The following is a 25,769-nucleotide window of genomic DNA, read 5'->3' as shown; positions in this document are numbered from 1 at the left end:
CTCTCTCTCTCTCTCTCTCTCTCTCTCTCTCTCTCTCTCTCTCTCTCTCTCTCTCTCTCTCTCTCTCTCTCTCTCTCTCCTTGCTTCACTGTCTCCTGCACGGCGTCAGCTTCGTCAACCCGAGCTCGACAATCATCCGGAAAAGCCAGTCGGCAAGGCCGAGGTCGAAGCTTAAAACTGTGTGTTTGTGGTTAGAGCCCCTTACATGTATCGATTTTCTTAGCCTCTAATTCTCCTCATTCTTCCATTTTAGACGGCAATGATAAGTCAAACGTGATATCATTTAGTTATATATATCAAAAGTGCTTCTTTTCTCTTTCCAATTTTGTTGAAATAGCTAACCAATCATGTTTAGTAGTGGAACAATGACTCCATAATCCATGGTGCAGAGATTACCAATCCAATATAATACAATACAGCAGCCAAAATCAACTCAAACCTCCTTCCTTCACACATCACTATGAGACTTTAGTAAAAGAAGATAAGCAAACCACTTAACAAACAGTCTCGTATTTTTGTAAACACCTTTTATCTTTTCTACGTTTTGCAATGGTATGGAGCATGAACCCAATAAATATCATGAACCTAATAAATATTGAAAATGTTTCATACTAGGAGCTGGATTGTTGTCCCATTTTTGTTATAAGATTATATTAATTTTTTTTTATCAAAATTTTGCAACTTGTATCAAGTAGCTACACGAGGGACATGTGCAAGCCAACCAATATCAAACTTCTAGTTGGAAACATGGATTAGAATGTGAAATGGATCCATCCTCCCAACAAGTCTAGTAGGTTCAGTAAATGTTGACATCGCTTTTTGAAGGAAAATTGGATATTTTTATAATTTTGAGCTAATCTCTAATATAAGTGATCTCGTTGTGATGAAAGTTTTCATTAGAAAAATAAATGGTTAACTTTGAAACACCAAAACCCTTTGTGGTTGAAATGCAGCGGCCACAACTTGTTTAGAACTTTAGATAAAAAATATCCTCTTTAAAAGCCTAAGCCTAAGCCATCTCTCTTTTTTTTTTGTCCAAAGAGAAGTCCCCGTGGTAGTTCAAGGATATTTAGTTTTATGAACAATAATTCTAATCCAAGTGTATCTTAAAAAAAGTATATTGAAGTCTTAGAGTTTGTAAGTAATGGTTGAATGTGTCACTGTGTCTATATGTCTATTTATTGTTTATGCATATGTAAAACATACTCAACCGTTACGATAAGATATTAGAAAGAAAAAAAAACATAATTTTTTTCTCCACGTCTACTTTTAGCATGAGAGAAATTTTATATACACACCCGAAATAACTTAATACACATCCCCTTCTCAATACACCATTTATTTAATTTCTCATTCAGATATTTTATTAAATACACAACCCAAAGTACCTAAAATACCCTTAATCTAAAAAACCATGAAATATCATATAATGTGACTATATTAACACTATTATTATTGTATAATTAGTATATATTTATATAAATTAACATTTTATAGATGTTCATATGTATTATTTGTGTTAGTTATTGAGAAATCCTTACAGAATCATTGTTCATTTCAAATTCTTAAACATCAAAATGATAAATAAGATGAAAAATACATATCTGAATAGTGTGTTTGGGAGAAAAGAAAAATATGTGAAATATAACGAAATAAGTGTTCATATGCATAACAATTATATCGTTTGACACTTTGACACTCTAAACTTTGAAATTATGAATCTTTAAGGACAAAAAAGAAATCAATTGATTATCCAAATTTCCTTGCAAATTTTTTGTTTACTTTAATAGTTTCGATTCCCTAAATAAGTTCTCGATCTTAAAAATTTAATTTGTTCTAATTCACTTTATAAGTTTCCAAAAATAAGTTTTGTTTTTTAAATTTGGTTTATATTTCACATTATTAGTTTCCAAATATAAGTATATTTAAATTGTATTACACATTTGTCATTTAACATACCAATCAAATGTGATTTGAAATATCAAATAATAGGGATGTGTATTAAGTTATTTGGGGTGTGTATTTAAAACCATTCTTTTAGAATCTCTTTCTGCAAAAAAAAAAACACAAAAAACAAAAAAACAAAAAAACAAACAAAACACAAAAAAAAACAAAACAAACAAACATCAAGAAAAAAAAACTGAAAGAAAAATGTGCTTTTGTGAAAATGCTGCGCTCGCGCGTGGTTATTGTGCGTCATAGTTGATGTATCTCGAGTATAATATTGACTTGGCTCTTAAGATTTCAATCTAGTAATAATCGAGGAAACACAACATATATAAAATAGACATATGAAATGATATATCAAAACAAAACAAATGACATATAGATTCGATCATGATTGACTTAAATAAATCTGGCATTTTCATTCTTAGTCATTAACTATAAATTTATTGTTTACCACATGCTCTATTCAGTATTTCAATCAATCCAAGAAAGATTAATTACAGCACATCGTGCACCTAGTAGTTCAATCGATTTAATGAGACCCATTAATTTTATACACCTTTTCTCTTTAACAAGCTTTTGTTAGGTTTTCTAGGCGGCGTCTTTGCACAATGGTTATGGATGGGTCTTTGGCTTGTCTCAACTTTTCGTAAGGGTGGTGGTGGCTTTTTTTGGTATCATATGGATTGGATAAACTTTTTCTTGTTTGGTCTCCTCTGCATCTCTCGTCTTCAAGGTGATGCTTTAAGCTTTCACCTTGAAGCCTTGATGCTTTCCTCAAGACTGTCGGTGGGCTTCCACCGGCATGAGATTGAGTAGGCGGCGCTCTAGGTGTGATATGCTGCTCTTAGGAGGCTTCGAACCTCATCTATTGTGTTGGCGGTGGTCGTGGTACCGTGGTCAATACTAGCGGCTCAGGTGCTTTGGGGTTTGTGGACGGTGACACAAGCGTGGCTACTACTAGTTCATTGATACCAAGTGGTGGATTGAAGTCCGATATGGTGGTTGGGATGGATTGTCGGGTGCTGTGGTAGGTGGCCGTTATGGTTGAACGACGTTGCGCAAATGAAGCAAACAACGGTATGGTTTCCATTTGTGGGCTTGGGTTTGAAGTGAAATTGTTAAAGCTTTTAAGTTTTTGGGTTACTTTTAGGCCTTGGCCTTCCTTTTAATAGATTTATTGTTACTTGAACTCGGGATTCTCTCCCTCGGTAGGATGGTCCCAGATTATGTCCTTGTTACATGGTTACTCTTTCAGCTTCAAGGTTATGGTTGAGGCATAGAGGTTGCTTATGTAGTTTCACATGGTTCATTTTTTACGTTATCCGTGATGACAGATTGTGTTTTGTGTTCATGTTATATTCATATATTTAATCAATTTATGAATTTTCGTCACCTTTTGATAAAAATAAATAAAAATTAAAAAAAATCTCATATGACGTATCACTTTGATAGTTTTAAAAATTCGGATATCAAATTGGCATTGACATAATAATTTAAGGATCGTTGGGTGAATTTTTTATGTTTTTATGTTTTTTTTGCTTTTTTTTTAAGGGACTCCTGCTTTCCTTCCTGTTTCAAACCAGTTGGTTTTGTACTTGAGAAAGAGGTGAAGTTTTCAATCTGAGAAGGAGCGCGAATCTGAGAGCATTGGAGATGTCAAAGTTCATATACCCACGGCTGTCTCGCGTCGACATAGTCTCGATCATCATCGACGCTCAGATCATGGACATCTCGGAGCGCCATCTTCTCAACCCTAACCCTGACTTCGTCACCAACCTCTTCACCCGCGTCCTCATCGCTCTCGACTTCTTCAACGAGTGAGTCCGTTTCTTCTCTTACCCTTAATTTTCTATGAGACTCTAACTCGAAACCGGTGCAGGGATATTGGGCAAGTTGATTTCGACGCCTTGGAGCAGTTTGAGAATCCCGAATCTCATGACAGCTCCCTCCATATCATCAACCTCTGCAACAGAATCAGGCAGGTCCTGGACTTGGTGGATTGTCCTCACAGATTTACCCTCAAAGATCTCATAAGACCGGACCCCAATCGCACCGAGTTTTTTCTCAGTGCTATTATGAATTACCATCTTTATAGGTAATATTTTTTTTCCTGATTTTATTATTAGTTCAAGATTAGAGTCACTTGAGATTTGCCAATTTTAATCGGCTTTGAGCTCTATTGGCAGTGTTGTTGGTAGGTTGGATGGTGAGGAACTAAAGAACTCAAAGCAAACTAGGGGTGGGGATGGTTTAATTATGGCACTGGTCTCTTAAGAGTTTATATATTACTCTTTTTGGGCCATTTTTATAATCTGAATGCCGTTATGACGTAGAGTTTGTTGATCATGTATTGTACTTCCTTTTTGTTTATTTAGTCTAGCGGACACATTTTCCGCTGTCTTGTCTTTCTTTGATATGAAAAAAGTTTGTTTCTCATTAGATGGCTTTATGATGAAGGAACTGATGGCAGGATTTTGTCTGATCAGCATCTGCCACATGATAATTTTTTTATTTTTATAATCTCCTCTAGTAATTTGATGGAAGTTATCTTGCAGTTTTAGGATGCACTCAGTGCAGTGCTTAAGGGCCTGAACTTTATTGGGTAATTCCAGCAGCTTACATTCTGGAAAGAAATGAAAGGCTAGATAATACTGGGACTTTGAACATAATTAAGGAGTTTGAAAAATTTAAAGGAGTGGGTGCATATCTTATGGAATTTATTTATTTATTTATTTATTTTTTCTTTTTTCCGTTTATAGGGAATACCTTATTAGGTGAACTATAACTGTTTCTGCTTCAATTATCTAATGGGCTGGTCGAGCAACCTTGTTAAAGCTTCTGATACAATCTTTTCTTCAAATGTGTTGTTACTGGATGTTTATTACATATTCGTTTATTTTTAGATACTTTTGTTGTCAACATATGCTCTTACTGGATTTAAAAACGAAAGGAAGAAAGAGAGTAAGTGTTGGATTTATATGCAAACTTGGAACTAGTGTAAAGGAACTCCTCTTTTGAGTTTTAAGGGGAAGAGAACATGTTTTACAGATGAGAAACTTGATGCTCTGGTTTGAATATTTTATTTATACCTTTTGCTTATATGTGTTTAACCTTTTGTTTTCGTTATCAGAGAGACAAAAGTGAAACAACTCACCGAACTTATGAATCCATTAACGGATATCGAGGAGCAGCACCAGTTGTTGCAGGGCCGGGTTTCCCAGGTATATCATATAGAGGAAAGGGTATTTAATAATAAACTAAAGGGAACTTTATTTATTTGTGCTGCTTGTGCATCAATTTACCAATTCTTTGTTTTGTAGTTGAATGTTGAGATTGCGGACTTCGATGACGCAAGAGAAAAGGAATCGCCTCTTCTTCAAGAGGCAGAGGCTAAAGTTAAAGAATTGCGCCAAACCATTGAAGGCCTTAACAACGAACAAGTTAAAGTCAGAACTTCTCTTAAGAAGTTGAAGGAGAAGAGTGGAGAAATGGACAAAGAGGTCAGATTGTTCAGTGCTATGACTGATTTTATCAGCTTTACCTAAACAAAATAGAAGTACACAAATAAATCATAAACAGTTCTAGGAATATTGTGGTCAGATTTGTTAATCGAAACTGATACTGTTTTCACTCTCCAAGAGATCAGAACTTGGCAATTCTATTTTGGTCTGTTGACTTCTTTTGTGTGTTTTCTGAGCTGGAAAATAGTGAGAATGAAATACTTCTTATGAGATGGGGTGGAAGAAAGGAAACAAATTGGGAGTTGGTGACTTGTTAGAGAAAGAGGCAGTCTGGGGAATCGGAGACTACTTGAGAAATGACTATGGAGGTTCAAGGAGGAAATAAACTCAAAATGGTATGAAGTCATTAGAAGCAAACTGGACTGCAAAAACAATCGCTGGGATTTCAATTTTGTGTTCTAGGCTCAATCCGGGATCCATGGAAGCGATGGAACATAGCACTTATTCAGTTACTGCTTGTTGCAATTTTATGGTGGGGAAGGAGGAAAGGGTTAGGTTGTAGTTAGACAGATAGGTTGGGTAGATCTATTCTTTCTTTCCTTCCTCCTTTATATGTTATCTCAAAATTATGATTTCTCCCATTGCCAAAAGGTGTCAACTCTTGTTGGCCTTTTAGGCTCCTTATTCCCCACTAAAAAAAGTGTCAACTCTTGTGTCCTTCCTCTGTGTTGTGATTTTGGGTTTAGAAGAAACCATAACAATCTGGAAGTCGAGGAACTCCTCGGGTCATTTTCTTTTCATCTCAAATTGAGACTTTTTTAAAATAATTTTTTAATATATTTTTGGTTCCATGTATGTTAGATATAAGAAGGTACTGGTATTCAAATGTGGATATGCTTTTCTTATTCTTTCTTTTTCCTTTTGACTTATTCTGTTTCTCCAGATTTCTGATGCTGATTTTGATCTGCTAAAATGTGATTCTGAGAGACAAGAATTACGCTCAAGAATTGTTCAGTCACCGGATAAACTGCAGGTACCTTATTTCTTCATGTGTTTTTTTTTTCCCTGATCAAATATCTTTTTTCTTCATGTTGGTCATAGTATTTATATCTGGTAATTCTGATTCATCAACATTACTACATTCCTGTTCGTTTGCATCCAACATTACATGTGTTTAAGGCTCATGACTTATTTTCTAGTTTTAAGTGTTTTAACCCATTTGTATATTTCATGCCGTCAGGCTTTTGAAACCCCGTACCGAATAATTTTTTTTTCTTTTCTTGAGAATGGAATAACTTTATGTTGGAAGTGACTGTGGTAGGAGAGGCAAGAACTTGAAGAAAAAATAAGTTATAATATTAACTTAGTATTTGGTCCTTCTCTGAATACTTTTTAAATAAGGCGCTTTTAACCAATTTAAACATAGCCTTTACTGCTTTGGTGTAAAACTAAAATCAGTCCAACACAATGGACATATCTCTGCAAGATAATCAAATTTTTTGGATGAACTCTGATGAACTAATAGAAAATCATTCTTAATATGGACAAATAGAGAAAGGGAATTGATCTCTGTCTCTCTTTCTCTCCCCACACACAGGCACAGTTGTTGAGGTTCCGGTTCTGAAATTGTTAGTCATAGTGCAATGACCCCCACCATGGCAGGGGTTTTATTTATTTATTGTTTTTATTTTTATTTTCAAGCACAATTGCACTTCAGAATCTATTTAATTTGGTCTTCAAAATATTGGGAATAATGGCTTTAGAATGGTTGAGATGAGCTCATGTATGAAGATGGTTTAAGCCCTTTGAAAAGATGATGTGCGGTCCTAATTTATACATATAACTTACCTTCAACGCAGTTAATGTTACATGAATTCCAATCCAGTTCTTGCTTGCATAGGTGTTTGAATTCTCGTGGTTCAACTGAAGTTTTAAACGGGTCTCAGAATGATCTTTCACTCGTGAATAAATTTGGTTGCCAGAGTAATACCTGAAATTGGGTTTGGCTCTTTTGCACTGAGCATCATGCCATATTGATACTCCCAAATTCGCCAGCAAATGATTAGCACCTTTTTCTGCTACTACAGAAAATTCCTGTAGAGATAAAGTCAATGTATCTTGCAAGAGGTGTGATAACCAATCAAATCTAGTAAACTAAAGAGTTTGGCATTGTTGAGTGTCTTTCCCATACCACAAACGTGAAGCCTACCCTATCTTTTATAATAACCTAGGCCTCCCCCAAATTGAGCAAAGGTGACCACTTCGTGATATTGTGCGAATTCTAGTTCCATCTCCACACATAGCCAATTAGTTTTGGATCAGATCCTCTAGTTACTGTATTTGGAGGAGGCTATTTGTCTATTTGGTCCATTTCCACATGTGTTGTGATGTCTATGTCTCTTGCTTAAGTTAAGCCGGATGTGAGGTTGCGTGATGAGAGTTATATACAACAACGGGAATGTGAAGCCTTGTGTTACCATTTATACTGGGTCTCACATGCATAGCCAGTTGGTTTTAAGTTACATGATCTAAAAATTTTAGACATGTAAAGTCAACAGCAAAGCACAATCCTAGACACAGATGGATTAATTGGTTCTGTTATGATTGCATATAGCTTACTTGGTTATTTATTTTCTTGTTAAGCCTGCATAAAAATCCAGTTGAAAACCCTAGAGCTATGCTTCCTTTGTAATATCAACTGTACATCAAACAACAAGCTTTCCTCTGACTATGCAATTGCATACTTCATTTTTGTTATGTTGACTGGGTCAGTGTTTCTGTAGTTTCATCATTTGTGCTCCTTTTGGTAAGCTAACTAAACCACACTTTTGCTTAAAGAGGGCTGTAGAAGAGAAGAAATCAGTTCGAGAGAAGGCAAAAAATGATGAAATGTCAGCCATGCAATCTTTTAACGAGAAGACTGCTGTTGAGGAGGTTTATACAAAGGTAGTATGATATCAGACTACATGTTTAAGTGATCACTATGCATGCTGGTCTTTTATATGTTGACAGTTTTTTAAAAAGGACTGCGTAGGCCTGTGTAGTTGAAGTGTCTAACTTCTGAAAGCTGGTATTTGGAACATTTTTGTTTGAAAATGACTATTAACTTTTAAAAAAAAAATTCAAGGAATTTTGATATAAAAGGTCCAGTCCAGTCGGGACATGAGCAGTGTGTACCACTGTGGATTTTTATTTGTTTCCTTACACTCATTTTTTTCTTCTGGATTTTGTTCATAATGCCAAACACTACTAACACTTGCAAATGTTACTGGAAACATAATTCTATTGGGTACAGAAGTAGTGATATACATTTTAAGTATATTGACTGGTGAATAAAACGATATGTTAGTTATATTAATATTATATTAATAATTTATTGAAATACAAATTCTTGTGTTTGATATGCTTGCACCAATTCATATGTAAATTATAAATAGATAATCACATGTGTCTATTAAAGAATATAGTTGGCTACTGCTAAATTTAACAATAATTTTCATGTGTATCCTCAGGTTTTAAAGAAACTATCAAAGCACTTGGCCCAGATGCAGGTTATACAAGAACAGGTAGATCTATTTGCTTTCAAATGTCTGCTTATAGCAGCATCCAGATTTATCTTACAACATAAGATATTGTTTCCCTTCTTCTTGCCAAACAAACTTTACAGTTCGCATTTCATATTCATGCACTGAACTGTCCGTTGCTTGAAATATCAACTTCATAACACGGCCGCTTTTGAGTTATTAGGTGAATTCGGCTAAATTTGCTGGCAAAGACTGTAAAGCATTAAAACAGAAAAAAAGTGATGATGAAATTCTGATTAAGTCTCTTCAGAACGAAGTTGTGAAACGACAGGCAAAAGGTAGTCTCTTTTAGTCAATTTGTGTTCTGTTGCGTTCTTTTCTGAACAGTTGACAGCTTAATATGAGACATAAAATGGTTAGATTTGCTTTTGGAGTTTAGAGATGTTTTTCTCTTATCTCAGTGAAAGATTTTAATGACTTGAAAAAGAAGCTAGAAAAGGAAAGATATCTAAAGTTTGAGGAGGCTACTAAGGAAGTTAATACAGTCAAGCTGGAGGTGGAATCAAGGAGAGGTCTTCTCGAAGCAAGGCAAAAGGATGTTGAAGCTGCGGTAGCAGAGGTATTTTATATGTAGATTATGATGGGGGATCATTTTTGTATTTTTTAGATTGTCTATTATCTAAAGTATGTAATTGATACTCTTTTGTTCAAGTATTTAATTTTAGCTCTGCATTTGGTAGGTGGATTCTATTACTGCAAGTATTGCCTCATTAAAGAAATCAGCAGCAGCTGATCAGCAAGCATTAGCTCTTAAATGTGAGGAGATCATTAAAGAGGTACTTACCCATTGCAATGTTTTCCCCTTTCCTTGCAAAACTAGCTTTAGACTACCGATCAGTATTATTCATCATACCCAAATAAGAACTAGTGTGTTCTCTTCTTCAATTTGCTGTACAATTTTTTATGATATCAAGATATCATTGACTGGGTATTGCCATTATGTACAGGGAGATGCTCCTATTTGTTTCTCGGTTCTTTGTCCACCTAAAATATAGTATCAAAAATAAGTCCCTGATTTTTAACTGAGGCTATAATTGAAACTAATATTGAAATCCATACTGGTTGGTTCTCTATATGGGGGAAGTACATTTTATTTTCATGATGTTTCAAGCCTCGAACAATTTTTAATGGTTGATGTATGTCTATGTTACATTGATGCATGCAGTTCCACCAATATGCAAGTTCGATTGGGAACTTGCTGCAATGACTGATAGAGCGTCAAAAGTTCACTGAGCATGGAGCAGGTCCTTTTGAAATTTGTTGGCTGGTTTGACTTCAGAAAATATCTTGTTTCTTTGGTTCAAGAGCCTGAAGCATCCTTCCTGTATACATCTTCCCTTTAAATCTTGTTTCTTCAGTTTGACAAGAAAGTTCCACTGGATGCTTCATCCCTCGTGTTAAAAGAATGCACCTTCGGTTGCCTGTCATTGCTTGGTGTGCAGTTTGAGTTGTATTATTTCATCTTCTTCTTGTTGTGAAGGGAGTTGTATTTAGAGACCCTTATCTTCATAATAGTAGTTTAAGCAGAAATGAGGTTCTTGAAATCTTTTCTTTCCGGATAACCAGACCAATCAATCTGTCCTTTTTATAGCGTAAATATTCCTCCATGTCATCAGTTCATTACTTTTAACAAAAATTAGGTGAGCTCAGACTCGAATGCCCCTCCAATGTGTCTAAAAGATTAAACAATAATTATACTGAATAAATACATACATCTTATTTTCTTTTCCCCATCTTTAAGTGTATAATGCAAAAGTCCCCTATTGAAGAACGATCAAAAATCAACTAATTCGCTCTGGTTGAGTTATGTACACTCACCCATGCAAGTTGTCATGGATTTCCTTGATAACATTCTGCAGTGTCTGTCAATGTGAGCCTCACATTGCAGTCCTCAGCAAGTCTCCAACATATCATACAGATCGCTGCAAAAAGCGCAACTATAGAAACCAAGCACTCTACTTATTTCAAAGAAAAAACAGAACCAATACTCGACCTATGTAATGCCAGGTTTGTAGGGTGTCACTAAACACTTACACTAAAAACCCTACTGCCTTTTGATTTTGTACCTTGTTCACTAGTTGCAAGCTAGTTAATTCTGTTGTGAGTTACATGTGCTATGGAAAAAATATAGTTCTAACTAGTGATTCGTACTAAGGGCATCAAAGTTAGTAGCTCAATGGGGTAAAATTTTTAGTGATTTTCCTTCGCATATTGGGTGCATTCTCATTCTTGTCTCGTTGCGCGACGACCATGGCATTGACATCTAGCCTTGCCAGTGCTCGTTGCGTGCAGCCGGACGAGAAATTGTTTTCGAGGGCATGTCTGATGCATAGAGGCTGGGGGTGGGAGGGGGTAATCCCGAGTTTCACTTGGTTGACGAACGCGGCAACACCAGGGTTGTCGCCCTGATGGTGATAGTTGTGGCGCTGTAAGGGTGGGTGTCCAACTTTGATTCTGATGTTGGATTGTATGATGTTGTTTTGGGTGAGCTCTTCATCCATATTGTGGGTTTCCATATGATTTGTTCACTAGGATTAGATTGGCATTAGTTGCTCGACCACCAACACTCCGATGTATCACACTACTGACTACTCACTACCTCGTGGTTGCTGAAGACGACTAAGTTAGCGAGCATGAGTGTGTGGTGTGGTAAGAGTTGTTAGTATTGTTGTATTTTTGTATATGGATGTAGGGCCTCCGGTTTAAAGATTAACAAGTTGTCAGTATTTTCTCACTCCATCTAGTTTGAACGAGTTGAATATATGTTTTTCGCTTTTACAGTTATTCATTCCTCACCAAAAAAAATTAGACTCGTAAGTTATGAATCATTGATTGATTGATGTATGATTTTTGAACAAAACCGCCGTGATTTTGACTGTGTCTAGGCGCTGGGCAGGACTCCGGTTTGTAACGTTTTGAAGAATTGAATAATTAACGCCGTTAAAAACAGGAAAAAAGAAAACAAAAAAACAAAAAACTTGGCCGTTTAAAAGTGTGCAAAACCCCCATATCATCTGTTGGCCGTTCTTTCTGTCTCAGAATCTCGCCTTGGCGTCGCATTCACCACTGAACCCTAAACCCTAATTTCAGGCCTTTCTCTATCGGTGAGTAAGTTGTGATGGTTTCTGTTGTTCTGGGTTCTGTATTAAATCACACACACACACTCTCTCGTAATTAGCCGGTCTCATAATTTGGAATCTCAAACTTTGGTGGTTGTTTTGGATTTACAGCACTGCTTGCATACATGTGTAGTGGTCAGGTGGAGTTGAGGAATTTTTATTTTAAATTCTTTGCTTCAAGTGTAGATGAATTGAAGAGCTTGTACACAAATCTAACTGTGTTCAAGCTAACTCCAAAACAGATTCTGCCCCTTCCATTATCTATACAGTTTCATGAGTCTTTAGCTTTGTATATCCCACAATTTCTATTGTTTGCATGTGTTTCCTTCCTTATGGGCTTTGCTTTGATATCTTTCATTTTCGGCTGTGGTCACTAATATACTGAGTACTTTTGTTGGAAGTTCTAGCAATAACAAGATCAACTAGTTGCAAAAATTGTCTTGTGTGTGTTGTACATTTTTTGGAAATACACAGACAGTGTAATAAGGACTATAATGCAACTGGCTGAGATTTGAGAAGTCATCCTGTAGCAATCATCTTCTTTGTTTCTTTGTGTCACTAATGCTTACAATTCATCAGTGTTTGAACTTCAAAGTGTCCTCCAATAGCTGTGAAACATGAATGCATCTATGGATGTTACTGTGATTCTTCTTCCGTTTTTATATGCATATTGTGAAGTATAACAAATGGTATTTTATGTTTAGGTAAAATCAGCTTCCAAAACGGTACAAGAGCAAGAGGCTCACCAATCTCTGTCCCCGAACCCTCTTAAACTCCAGGACTAAGATGAGGCCTTTGGATGAAGCTGAAACCACTGCGGTGTTTGAAAAGCTCTTTAAGTTCACGGGAAACAACCTCAAAAACATTGTGGAGAACCCTTCTCATGAAGGTCCGGACCCAAATCCAGGTCGCTATTGCTTTCGTCTCAACAAGAACAAGGTCTACTATGTCAGTGACTCACTAGTAAAGCGTGCAACAAACATAGCTCGGGTCAATTTAGTCTCTCTTGGAACTTGCATTGGTAAGTTTACTCATGGTGGCAGCTTCCACCTAACTGTTCAATGTTTGAGTTTCTTGGCCTCAAATGCTAAACACAAGGTCTGGCTCAAACCTACCTCTGAGATGTCATATTTATACGGAAACCATGTTTTGAAAGGTGGGTTGGGTAGAATTACAGAAAATATTGTGCCTGGTGATGGGGTGGTTGTGTTTTCAATGTCAGATATTCCATTGGGTTTTGGCATTGCAGCTAAATCTACCCAGGATTGTAGGAAGTTGGACCCCAATGGAATTGTGGTGCTTCATCAGGCTGATATTGGAGAGTACTTGAGGATGGAGGATGAGCTTTGAATTTAATGTCAACTTTTACTGCTTTTGGTACGTGTGTTGCATTGTATGCATATCTGCCGCTTATGTAAGTGAGTCTATTAGATTCTGATGAATTTTGGCCGTGATTATAGTTCCGGTTTTGTATGAAGAATAGATTATAATTTTCCTTGTGGCTCCGTGTGCGTTTATTTTGGTTTAACGTTATGGGGGTTTCAGTTTCCTCATTTTCACTTGTTTCTTGCACCCTTGCAGCAAGAGTTCAATTCTTGATATAATTTTCTCTTGTGCTCCTCAAGTCTCAAATCTTTTGGTTTGATTTTTCTAGGTCTCAAGAAAAAAGACATTTTATAAGTTTCAATTCACTCTACTTGGTGTTTGACAACTTGTGTTACAACGTGTTCAATATTTTGGTCTTGCTTTGATCTTATATATTTTCAACTTTTACATGATTTCTTTTGAATGAAAGATTGGGGATGTAGTCGATAACATCGATCTTATGTGATTAAATTGTTGTTTTTGAATCCCTTCGACAAAGAATGACCCTAAACCCTAAACCCAACAAAGCACGCGATAAAACAGGAAGAAGCCAAACATGATCCCTACATTGATCCATTGGGTGTCCTTGTCAAGTCCCCTATTTTCAACACATCATTGCCTGTGAGCAAACACTCACTTCTAACGCTCCAGTACTCGTTCGTTAGCAATGTGTCCAATGGTTACCTGTATATTGGTATGCTCTCTTTTTTGGGATGAAGTAGCTAGAGAAGAGGAAGAAGGCTCCAAACTCTGCAAATAAGCGAGTTTCCTGAAATGAAGTCGGGAGAGACTGCGCTGAGAAAGAGCACTAGCGATGAGCCAAACCACGAAAGTGAAAAACGCAATGGGTGTAAATTACCATGCTTGTAACACTAGAGGGGGTCAAGCCTCTAATTCTTTCTTAGACATGTTCAAAACACACACCCTAGAGTTGATTTGATTAGCCCAACAAAAATGAAAACAAGCATCCAACATATAAATATTGCATCAGGACATTAAAATAGACCTTCATTACATAAAATTTGGGTTAACACACAACCCTAACCCTAACAAAAATTGTACTACTACCCATAAATACATACATCACCAGTTCCATCATTTTTCATGCATCATGATCCTCTCCTTCTAGGGACGGTTCTTGTTTATCCTTGACTTAAATATAAACCCTAGATGTGATATGCAACGGTTAAAACAGATGCCACCTTAGTAGATAAACCCTAAAGCTCATTAACTACTTAATTGGGCAATTTATGATACTTTTGTTTCAAGAGGTCATTTGTCGTACACTTTTGTTTCTACATCTTTGTTAAGTTCATCTCCTCGTTACCTCATGGCGACCCATGTCACATTCCTAACAGGTAACCTATATTGATCTAAAACTTTAGCGATCTAACCCAACAAGTAAACTTGCTCTAAGGATTATGGTTGGATTCTCACCGACTATATATGTATGAGGGTGAAGGGTGAGCTCACATTTGAGTTGTGAAAGCTTGTCACTGAAGAATGGAAGGAACTCTCTGATTTTGGTCGGGGCGGGTTCGCGTTGGCCCGCAAGGTTCCGTCTACTCCAAACTCTGGTTCCGTCTGGTTTTACTTTCTATAAATAGATGTATAAATGGAAGGTTCCAAGATTGAGGATTGCGGAGTAGTCTGGTCTCTGCCACCTTATCCTCGTGGAATGAACAGTACTACCTGCGTTTTGCTTTAATATATATAGTAATTTCCCAAAATCCGAATTTCGTATCTCGCATCGTAATCAAAGCGGCGTCAATATCGTTATCCTTTCACACTTCCCAATAAATCCGACTTTTATCTTGTTGGTATTATATTGGCTTTCGTGTATTCAACGTGAATTTCTTGTTTTGGAGTTTCATTATTCTGGGTTTCTTTTTGTAGGTACTAAACTAAGAACCCTCTTGTCTCTCAATTTCATTGGTAAAACCCAGCTGGGTTTTGAAATTCTGGGTTGAGTTTTCTTCTGGGTCCTTCAAGGATTGGTTGGGGAAACCCACCTAGTTGTTGAGCTGGTGGGTCTTGCAAATTTGGGTCAATTTTTCTCTGCTGGGACTTGCAAAGCTTCAAAGAGGTTGGAAAATGTTTCATTCACAAATACTGGTTTTCTTGTTTCAGTTATTGGGTACCGTCTTGGTTCCAAGAATTTAGAAATATCTGATTGTTGAGATTGTGGAATCTTCTGCTTCTTTGCAATTGTTCATATTGATTCAATTGCCTTTCTCATTCTTTTGTAAACTTTGTGAGCTAAAACTGAATTGTGTTAGTAGAGCTCTTGAGCTTTGTTGATCCAGGATATACGTACATATACGTACATTCTACTTGCTCCAAAATCATGGATATAAGTAATGAAGCCAGTGTTGATCCATTTCCTATTGGACCTTCAACCATTATTGGTCGGACCATTGCTTTCCGGATTTTGTTCTGCAAGTCCATGACTCATTTGAGACATCAGATCTTTAGTATGTTGTTTAGTCTCGTCTTTAGATTCAGGAATTTTTTGGCTCCTATGTTCTCATGGTTGCATCCTAGAAACCCGCAAGGGATATTGGCAATGGTGACAATTATCGCCTTTGTGTTGAAACGATACACAAATGTAAAAGTGAAGGCTGAAATGGCTTATCGGAGGAAATTTTGGAGAAATATGATGAGGACTGCCTTGACATACGAGGAGTGGGCTCATGCTGCTAAGATGCTTGATAAGGAGACCCCAAAGATGAATGAATCAGACCTTTATGATGAAGAAGTGGTTAGGAACAAGCTTCAAGAACTCCACCACCGTCGTGAAGAGGGTTCTCTCCGAGATATAATTTTCTGTATGCGAGCAGATCTTGTTAGAAATCTTGGTAACATGTGCAACCCTGAGCTTCACAAGGGGAGACTTCACGTGCCCAAACTTATAAAAGAATATATTGATGAGGTATCAACTCAGCTGAGAATGGTTTGTGATTCAGACTCAGAAGAGCTCTCATTGGAAGAGAAGCTTGCTTTCATGCATGAAACAAGACACGCTTTTGGGAGAACTGCCTTGCTCTTGAGTGGGGGTGCTTCTCTTGGATCATTTCATGTTGGTGTAGTTAAAACACTGGTGGAACATAAGCTTATGCCAAGAATAATTGCTGGTTCTAGTGTTGGGTCCATTATGTGTTCTGTTGTTGCCACTAGGTCTTGGCCAGAGCTGCAAAGTTTTTTTGAGGATTCTTGGCACTCGTTGCAGTTTTTTGATCAGATGGGTGGAATTTTTACAGTTGTGAAGAGGGTCATGACACGTGGGGCTGTCCATGAGATCAGGCAGTTGCAAATGATGCTAAGGCATTTAACCAGTAATTTAACATTTCAGGAAGCATACGACATGACAGGTCGAATTCTTGGGATAACTGTTTGCTCCCCAAGGAAGCACGAGCCACCTAGATGTCTGAACTACTTGACATCACCTCACGTTGTTATATGGAGTGCAGTGACAGCTTCTTGTGCTTTCCCAGGCCTTTTTGAGGCCCAGGAACTAATGGCGAAAGATAGAAGTGGAGAGATTGTTCCTTACCATCCTCCATTTAATTTGGATCCAGAGGCAGGGACAATGCCAGTGCGTAGGTGGCGGGACGGTAGTCTGGAAATTGATTTGCCTATGATGCAACTAAAAGAACTGTTCAATGTCAATCATTTTATAGTCAGTCAGGCAAATCCTCATATTGCACCATTATTAAGACTAAAGGAATTTGTGAGAGCTATTGGAGGCAACTTTGCTGCCAAGGTATGTATCTATGAACCTCACTTTAGACTCTCTTTTATATTTTTTGTCTTTGTCTATGGCTTCTTGTTCTGTTTCTTTAGCTTTAATTTTACTCATTAGAAGTATATTCGGTTGTAGCCTTTTCAACGTGCTCTTCCCTTCTTACTGCTTCCCTTCATTTTCCTCCTCCACCTGTTTGTATTATAATCTTTAGCTGAAATAATACAATATATAGTTGGAGACCAATTCTTATTAGTTAACTTGTATATCACTTTGAACTCATCTTGGGCAGAATGTTGCTTGAAATGTAATGCGACCAACGCTTCCATTTATGTTCAGGTTGCAGTTCTTGATTTTCTTTATCATTGTTGTTCACCCTGCTTCTTAAAAGTGGTTTCTAGTAGCTAGTGTATAACAGCTGATGCCGCTTTTTGACTGCTTTGTCAACATGTCATTAATGGTTTAGTTAGAGAAATCCAATTAGTTCAAACTTGTGGCGAGTATTAATGGCACAGAAAATGTTTCCTGTTATTTGAAGATCATGCTACATCTTTATGGGACTCCAGGTCTCATGGCATTGACAAGTCATTGTTGATAAGATTTGAATTAGTCTTTCATCATAGTTAACCAATATGATGAACACCAAAGTTTGCCATAGTCAATATGTCATAAGCACCTCATTGCAAGAACAAAAAACTGTAGAAATTGGTCCGTCCAACTCAAAACGGAATGGCAATAGGTGAAGAGGCCAAATATTTCATAATTTTCCATGCAAGACCATCCAGCTCTGGGATATACTTTCAATAAGAACATTATACTGATTACTGAATTGCTTGTTTGTACTGCTTCATTGCTGGTGGTTATTATTTATGGATGAGCGTTATCTTGTTTGTTGGTTTACTAACTTGGTATATGAATTCTGTAGCTTGCGCATCTTGTTGAGATGGAGGTGAAACATAGATGTAACCAGATCCTTGAACTTGGTTTTCCCTTAGGCGGACTTGCTAAGCTGTTTGCTCAAGACTGGGAGGGCGATGTTACTATTGTGATGCCTGCCACTCTAGCTCAGGTAAGTGGAGGAAAAACAGATAGTGATAGACATCTAATCAGCTAGTCAGTAACTCCGTACTAGTGAATTAGACTTCTTTTTTACTTTCTCTTGTCTCTGGCTAAATATCATTAAAATTTATCGAAAGAGAAGACCAAGGGGATCTTAATTGTTTAGGCTTAGGCTTCATTATTTAAGTGAATCTTTATTGCTGTTCTTGCTTAATTTATTTTTAATATTTGATTTTTAATTAGGATTGATTGAATTGACCACAGTGGAGTGCTACAAAGTTTTGTTTTGGAATATATGAAGATTTTTTTTTTTCTCTTTTATCATGTAGACCAATTGCTAGTATTGAGAGAAACTAATAAGTTTCTTTTTCCTTGCTCCTTGACCAGTATTCAAAAATTATACAAAACCCAACATATGTTGAGCTTCAAAAGGCTGCCAACCAAGGTAGACGGTGCACTTGGGAGAAACTGTCAGCGATAAAAGCAAACTGTGGCATTGAACTTGCTCTTGATGAGTCTGTTGTTATTCTCAATCACATGCGTAGACTGAAAAGGAGTGCTGAAAGAGCTGCTGCTTCTTCTCATGGCCTACTGAGCACAGTCAGATTCAGTGCATCAAAAAGAATTCCATCTTGGAATTGCATTGCTCGTGAGAATTCTAGTGGTTCTCTTGAAGAAGACCTCCTTGGAGATGCTGGTTCCTCATTCCATCATGGAGTTGGCACACCCACCGGTGGTAAAAACTTCCATACCCACCGTAACATACATGATGGTCATGGAAGTGACAGCGAATCTGAGAATGCCGATTTAAATTCTTGGACCAGATCCGGTGGACCCTTGATGAGAACGACGTCAGCAACTAAATTCATCGACTTTGTCCAAAACTTGGACATTGATGCGGAACTGAACAGAGGATTGTTGGTTAATCCTAACTCAGGTACGACGCTCCAATTGGGGGGCAGTAATCAATACCATCACAGCTCAAGGGGGAGTACACCAGACCGTAGCCCGGACAGCACAAGATTTGATAGGAGGGATTTCGGGAATGTGGCTTCAGTAAACAGTGCTAGCATTATGGTGACAGAAGGTGATCTTTTGCAGCCGGAAAGGATACATAACGGGATTGTATTCAATGTTGTGAAGAAAGAAGACTTGTCATTGTCAAGTAGTAGGAGTCAGGATATGGAAAATTTTAACACTGAAGTTGCTGAGTGTGTGCAACTCGACTCTCTCGAAAAGGAGATGGATACTAGATCTGCATCTGAATATGGCGATGCTGATTCTGCTTCAGAAATAGGATTAAATGATACAGCGGCCAGCTGTAGCCAGTCTACAGATCAATCTATCACTGCTGATGATTCTAATAATCAGAGCTCTGAAGAGTGCAGGCAGTTGTTAGTTTGAGTGTTTGACATAATATGTAGTTTTTGTTTATTCAAAAAATCAAAATAAATGTTCCAAGTTAGTACTTAGTGCTTTATATAAATGGTATACAACTATGTGATTCATATAGCTTAGTCTCTCTGATGCGGTTGGTTTTTAAGACTTGTGTGAACCAAAATTCTCACCTTCACTCCAAAGTTGGACCTCCACCTTATCTAGATCATAGTTGTTATGTTTCATTTAAGCTCAGAATTCAATTGTTTTTTGGGGTTAATGGACAGATATATATGTATGGACTTGTTATTACACTTTGAACATTGTTTTAATAAGAGTTGAAAGAAGTATCACTGGGGCTTTTTCCAACACATACTTGATATGAATTGTAGCATTCCACTGGAATATTATACTGGCATGTCCACCTATATGTTATTGAAGATATGAGGAGCGTGGAGTTATAAGATACTAATCGGAAATAGCGTCTCTCAGGAGAGAGGATTGTATCCTTGCATACAGTTGTATGTTTCTGTAATTTGCATCTGTTCTGAGTATATTGAGTTAGCTTCATTATGGTGCCAAGTTACTTTTCTGTGATCTCAAGTGTTCAGAATAGTTTCAATTTTGAAAAGGCTACAATGTTTGCCAGAATCATAAACTTACGCAAGTAACTCAATTATGTTTTGGTTCTATTGTGCGTACTTGACTCCTTACGAGTCTTGCAATATATGTCTATGCAAGATTTTAGTAGCCATCCAGTTTCCTCCCTTTTGGCTCTCCTATTTGATCTCATGAGATCGAAGCTAGCTTATGTTTATGAGGCTCATAAAAGTTTCTCCTAGATACCTACAGCTCTGTACATTGCTCATGTACATGTGGCGATCCAAATTCAAAAACAAAAGGGTGAAAAATGTTGTCCAGTAGTAATGACCTAACAGGTCACACCAATGACCTAGACAAGTCACACCAATGACCTAGGTTTACCCCTAATGATGCGCTGACCTAACGGGTGAACTTACTTGATAAAAAACCTCAAGAAGCAGTTTCAAGACTACCTAGAGGTCCTAAGCTGACCTTCCTGCTTTGTCCGAAGCCAACCGAGCGGGTGCGATTGCGCATTGAGTGGTACCAAATTAAATTAGAAAGGGAATGACATAACTTTATCAAGGAGAATGAGTAGTGGTATTAAATGCGCGTGGTCGCGGACTTGCAGCAACACTGAGAGTAAAAATCTGGGGAAACCAAAAGGAGTGGACGAGAGCAAAGAGTGAAACATCATCAATCATAGACATGCATGCGAGGTGGTCCAGCACACTCACGATCGTGGCTAGCTGTGTCCTTTCCATCTTCTTTCGCTCCAACACTGAAAAGTAATTCCAATTTCAGTTCCACCAAAAATGAAGTGATCCAAGTGAAATGAGTGTGAGAGCTGGATGAGTTGCTTTCCGCGTGCTCCACAGCTCTCTAGTTTTCCGTCTCCGTGTGCTTCCCGTGTCCTTTCATGTTGGTGAACAATTATAACACATTCCCCACGAACAAGAAGAGAAGCTAGTAAAACACTACACTTTTCAGCCGGTATATATAGATATCTAGTCCAAATTTAAAAACTGATTCGACTCAGATCAGTCGTATCAACATTTTATATCCATGGACGTAGCAAGCTAGGGGCAAAAAAGAGTCGATTGATCCTTTTTCAAATATCATTTACTAATAACAACAAATTAATAGTCATAATCAGCAAAATCTACATATCTTACATAAAAGAGAAACGGAAAAACCGAACTAACTTATGTAATAAGCAGACTAATAAATCTCTGATACACTCGCTACTAAGCTAGTCTTTACACGAGTGTCTACAACACGCCTTCTATGATTCTATGCATCTATTGATCTATTCTCTCCTAATTCTGCCTAGCACGCAATTGTGGTACAAATGGATCTATTTGTCTACATAAAAGTTGCATAAAGCAATAAAGACCGGCAAAGACTTTTCCCTAGACTAAACATAAATTAGAAGATTACAACCTCTTTCCCTTCCGGGGTGGAGGTTATACTTCGGCCCGGACCTGAGGTGAGCCTAAAAGGCAACAACCTCAGGCAATATATGACTTTTGGGGGCACCAATCCCAATTTGAAACAGTCAATATATGACTGTTATGCAAAATCACAACAATCCCCTCGACACACACGATACTATGCTCTAGAAAATCAAAGTGGGGGTTTGGTATTTGTGTAAAGAGCGTCATCAATGCATCATAAAGGCTGGGAATAAAAGAATGGGAACACCGCCAAGCTCGAGGGCGGTGGTGTCGTTGGTATCATAAGGCCGTAACAGATCTTGTCTGCCTCTGCCTCAGTCCCGTTCCTAGTCTTTCTCTTGTGATTGCGTGTTTTAGAGACAAACACAATCACACCAACATAGAAAGAAGCCTTCAAGATTACAAATGCCCAGCAGCCAACACCATCTTATTTACCAATGATTGTAATGGACTACAAATGGGCTAATTACTTGTTCCAATACCAAAGATAATAAAGAAGGTATACCATTAGAGGGCACCATTTTTAGACCCGGCCTCAGGCCTCAAAATCTCAGGTATGGCCCTGGTTATACTTCCTACAACCTAGCCCATATCCACAACGATGAAGCCCATCATCCTGCTCCGACCAGAACCATCAGGCCCATCAATAGAGACAACTCCATGATTAGGCCTAACAACCCTTTTCCTTCTTGGTCCCCAACCTAGCCCATGGAGAGGCCGAAATTCCATCTAGTCAAATCGTGACCCGTGACCACCACCCTGACCCGGCCCGCAGCCTTCATCTGGTAACCGCGAGACCTAGACTGCATTGCTCTTGACTGACCTTCTAACTCGATTGACGCGAGCATACCTGAGGCTGGCAACTCGACCCAAGATCGTGAGATCTGAAATGAGTGACCCAATCCTAGAATTCTCCAACCATATTGTTGAACATGAACAAGAGAAAATCTTGTTGGATTAGTTTTTGAAAATGTTATCATTGTTGTTGTATACTATCGTTGGATGTCTCTAACCATCGATTTAAACACCATTGACTGATAATACACCGTAGGAAACAAAGCTAGACGAACAAAAACTTAGAATAAGATTTGTGTTGGTTTTTCAAAGAGAATAAGATTTATGTTGATTGAGAAAAACCATGCTTGAAATAGTGATATTTCTCGTAATTTTTATTGAAAGATTTTGCCCCAAAGTTGTGAATGATTTCTTTTTCTTCCATATTTAATGATAAACATCAAATAATTGTAAAATGATAGAATCTCCTCCCATGAGAAAATAAACCTAAAGTGTGTACAAAGAACATCTACTTTTACAACCAACAAAATGGTAAATGCCCCGAGTTCCCAACACTCACCAACTAACAAACAAAGGCCCCCAAGTCCCACCAAAACCTCCTTTGTATTGTATTATACAATTCAACCTACACCCAAAAAATAATAAATAACCTAATATTCTTTGTTTCTTTGAGGAATTAATGGAATTGGAACAGAAAAACTGAAATTTAGATAGAAATAACAAAAAAGTCTGAATTTGCGGGAAGAATTATTAGCATATATATAAATAAGCCGCTCATGGAAAGGTTCCCAGTAACACGAAGTTTCCAGGAAGCTGCCATGGCTCTCCCTTCACTCCCACCATTTAACCCCTCTCCCCTTCCTCTCTCCTTCCCATTCCCTTCATCAGTTCATCTTCTTCTCTCTTCCTCTCTTCCTCTCTCTTCCTCGTCATCCATCTTCCGCCATGAAGCTTATGAAAATCAACAGCCTCAGTCCCAAGCGCCTCTTCCGCTCCAAGAAGGACCGCTCCGCCGTCTCCCGCTCCGACCCTCCCTCCTTCGGCTCCGGAACCGCGTCCTCTTCCTCCTCCGATTCCCTCCACAAGCCTGGTGGTCCTGCCGCCACTCCGACCAGCGTCCTGCCGGGGGACTGGTCGGAGTTCTCTTCTGTCGACATGGCGCAGGCCTTTAGGCTGATCGACAGAGACAACGACGGAGTGGTCTCGAGAACAGAGCTGGAGGCTCTGCTGAAGCGGCTGCTGGGGGCGGAGCCGCCGACCCAGGAGGAGGTGGCGATGATGCTGAGCGAGGTCGACGGCGACGGCGACGGCTGCATACCCCTGGAGGCTCTTTTACACCGGTTCGGACCGGGTTGCGAGCCGGCGGCCGACTCGGAGCTGCGGGAGGCGTTTGAGGTGTTCGACACGGATCACGACGGGAAGATATCCGCGGAGGAGCTGTTGAGCGTGTTCACGGCGATAGGGGACGAACGGTGCACGTTAGAGGAGTGCCGGCGCATGATTGCGGAGGTCGATAAGAACGGGGACGGCTTCGTCTGCTTTCAGGACTTTGCTCGTATGATGGACCTGCAGCGATGAACTACACTCTTTCTCTTTGTATTTATTTTTGGAATCCTATAAAAAAAATGGAGGAAATGATCAGAGAATCAGACGGTGTTAGTGTTCATAATTTGCGTTTCAGATAAGATGTGGTTGATTTTCTGCACATGATGTTCTTTTCCGGTGAATTGGGTCATGTTTCTGTTCTTTTCTTCTGTCCTCCATTTTCGTGGGTGGAGGAATATAATATAATATATGATAAGGGATTGGCTCACTGGACATCCTGCTTCAACCAAAAACATTGAACCCAGTCATCATTATCAAATTTCAGAACCTTTGGTTTCGAATCCAAGTTTCTCCAACATAATGCTTTCAGGTCTCGGGTCTTTATAAGAACGGAAAGAGAAGAAAAATAGAATTTCTCAACTACTTTCATTCCCAATATTTGGTAATATACGGAAAGCGATCCCGAAAGTTGTTAAAAAATTAATAATTTATGTAATAAAATAATATATTATAAGTAATAAAGATAAAGAAATAAGAGGAGATTCATAAAAGAATTTCTTTTCCTTTTGCCTTTTTTAATACACATAACATGACAATAACAAATTTTCTTTCTTGTTAGTTACCCTAAACCAAACGAGGCATCATATATGGAGCACCTTGCAAGCTAGGAGGGAGGCCGATCTGCTAGGGAGGAGTTTGAGGAGGAGCGGCTTAACTCTGCGCTTTCTCAATGAACTGATTTGTTGTTTTGTCCGGCGGCGTTTGCAACTAGGTTAGCAACGGCTCAAAGGTGGTGACAACTTGCTTTGGGTGCGTCTGCGTTTCGTGTTCGCCACTCCCATGGCTGAAGGATGCTTCTGCTCGTCAGAGACCGACAGATGACGGCTATGGCTAGCTTGGGTGGTTCGATCTGGTGCCCAATCCGGATCTCAGGTCCAAGTGGGCTGAGGGTTGGGAAGAGGCATGTGGGAGTGGGCTTGGTCCTTTTGGGTCTGGGCCATTTTCCCTCTTCTCTCACGTTTTACTTTTAGGCTCGTTGTTCCGAGTTTGAGTCTCTACGAGCGGGCTTTTACGTAACCCTCATTCTACGATGTTCACTGTTCTGACGGGTAGAGGGGTACACCATGAAGGTCTCTAGGCCCCAAGCTAATCAAGACGGATGTTGGGAATTAGGGTTATGAAGAATAAATTAGTTTTTAGATGTCCGCTTTTTTGGGCAGTCTTTTGGGTTTAGTTTGATTGTCCACCTTTTTGGACTTTATTTTCTTTGTAGATTGTAGTTATTATCATCTTTTTGGATGGTAGCCTGGCTATTAAGTTAGTCAGTTGAGCAGTGGATGTAATATATGATCTTCAGATCCCTTAGTTTGAGCGAGAGTGCTCGTTGTATGATCTTTCGATCAATGGATGGGTTTACGCCCACGGGAGTCACATCCCTTTTCCTCAAACAAAAAAAAAGGACTAATTTCAGTTTACCCCCATCAACTTTAGGTCGATCATCATGTTAGTCCTTATTCTTTCAATTTCATCAAAAACACCCCTCAACTCCCAATTTTCATCAGCTGCGCATGTCCAAACTTCCAATCTTCATCCAATTCCTCTGTCAAGTGATGACTTGATATTCATCTAATTCCTCTGTCAAGTGATGACTTGATATCAAGAATAAAGTCAAATTCTAAAAGTTACCTTTCAAACCATTTTTCCCCCATATCGATACACATCTTCGTTCCCAT

General features: G+C 38.4%; 4 protein-coding genes across 4 annotated transcripts; all 4 read left to right on the top strand.

Annotated features, from left to right (window-relative positions):
• Positions 1 to 3,521: 3,521 nt before the first annotated feature.
• On the top strand, positions 3,522 to 10,726 carry LOC101299314 (kinetochore protein nuf2-like). The gene is made up of 11 exons (XM_004303569.1): positions 3,522 to 3,767; positions 3,830 to 4,045; positions 5,081 to 5,171; positions 5,271 to 5,450; positions 6,355 to 6,444; positions 8,250 to 8,357; positions 8,924 to 8,977; positions 9,159 to 9,273; positions 9,397 to 9,554; positions 9,676 to 9,771; positions 10,161 to 10,726. The coding sequence occupies exons 1-11, from the start codon at positions 3,604 to 3,606 to the stop codon at positions 10,200 to 10,202; spliced, it is 1,314 nt and encodes a 437-aa protein (XP_004303617.1). The 5' UTR covers positions 3,522 to 3,603; the 3' UTR covers positions 10,203 to 10,726.
• A 1,285-nt stretch (positions 10,727 to 12,011) lies between these two features.
• LOC101299018 (60S ribosome subunit biogenesis protein NIP7 homolog) lies at positions 12,012 to 13,672 on the top strand. The gene is made up of 2 exons (XM_004303568.1): positions 12,012 to 12,099; positions 12,819 to 13,672. Exon 2 carries the CDS (start codon positions 12,901 to 12,903, stop codon positions 13,462 to 13,464), a length of 564 nt encoding a protein of 187 aa, XP_004303616.1. The 5' UTR covers positions 12,012 to 12,099; positions 12,819 to 12,900; the 3' UTR covers positions 13,465 to 13,672.
• A 1,751-nt stretch (positions 13,673 to 15,423) lies between these two features.
• LOC101298727 (triacylglycerol lipase SDP1-like) lies at positions 15,424 to 19,792 on the top strand. The gene is made up of 3 exons (XM_004303567.1): positions 15,424 to 17,242; positions 18,147 to 18,290; positions 18,668 to 19,792. The coding sequence occupies exons 1-3, from the start codon at positions 15,827 to 15,829 to the stop codon at positions 19,682 to 19,684; spliced, it is 2,577 nt and encodes an 858-aa protein (XP_004303615.1). The 5' UTR covers positions 15,424 to 15,826; the 3' UTR covers positions 19,685 to 19,792.
• A 3,585-nt stretch (positions 19,793 to 23,377) lies between these two features.
• Positions 23,378 to 24,290, top strand: LOC101298441 (probable calcium-binding protein CML36-like). The gene has a single exon (XM_004303566.1). It carries the CDS (start codon positions 23,437 to 23,439, stop codon positions 24,067 to 24,069), a length of 633 nt encoding a protein of 210 aa, XP_004303614.1. The 5' UTR covers positions 23,378 to 23,436; the 3' UTR covers positions 24,070 to 24,290.
• Positions 24,291 to 25,769: the final 1,479 nt, after the last annotated feature.

The sequence above is a fragment of the Fragaria vesca genome, linkage group LG6 (assembly GCF_000184155.1).
Source record: "Fragaria vesca subsp. vesca linkage group LG6, FraVesHawaii_1.0, whole genome shotgun sequence".
In the NCBI taxonomy this organism is placed as follows: domain Eukaryota; kingdom Viridiplantae; phylum Streptophyta; class Magnoliopsida; order Rosales; family Rosaceae; genus Fragaria; species Fragaria vesca.
Note: the sequence above shows the minus strand (reverse complement) of the source record. Positions and strands in the feature narration are given on the sequence as shown.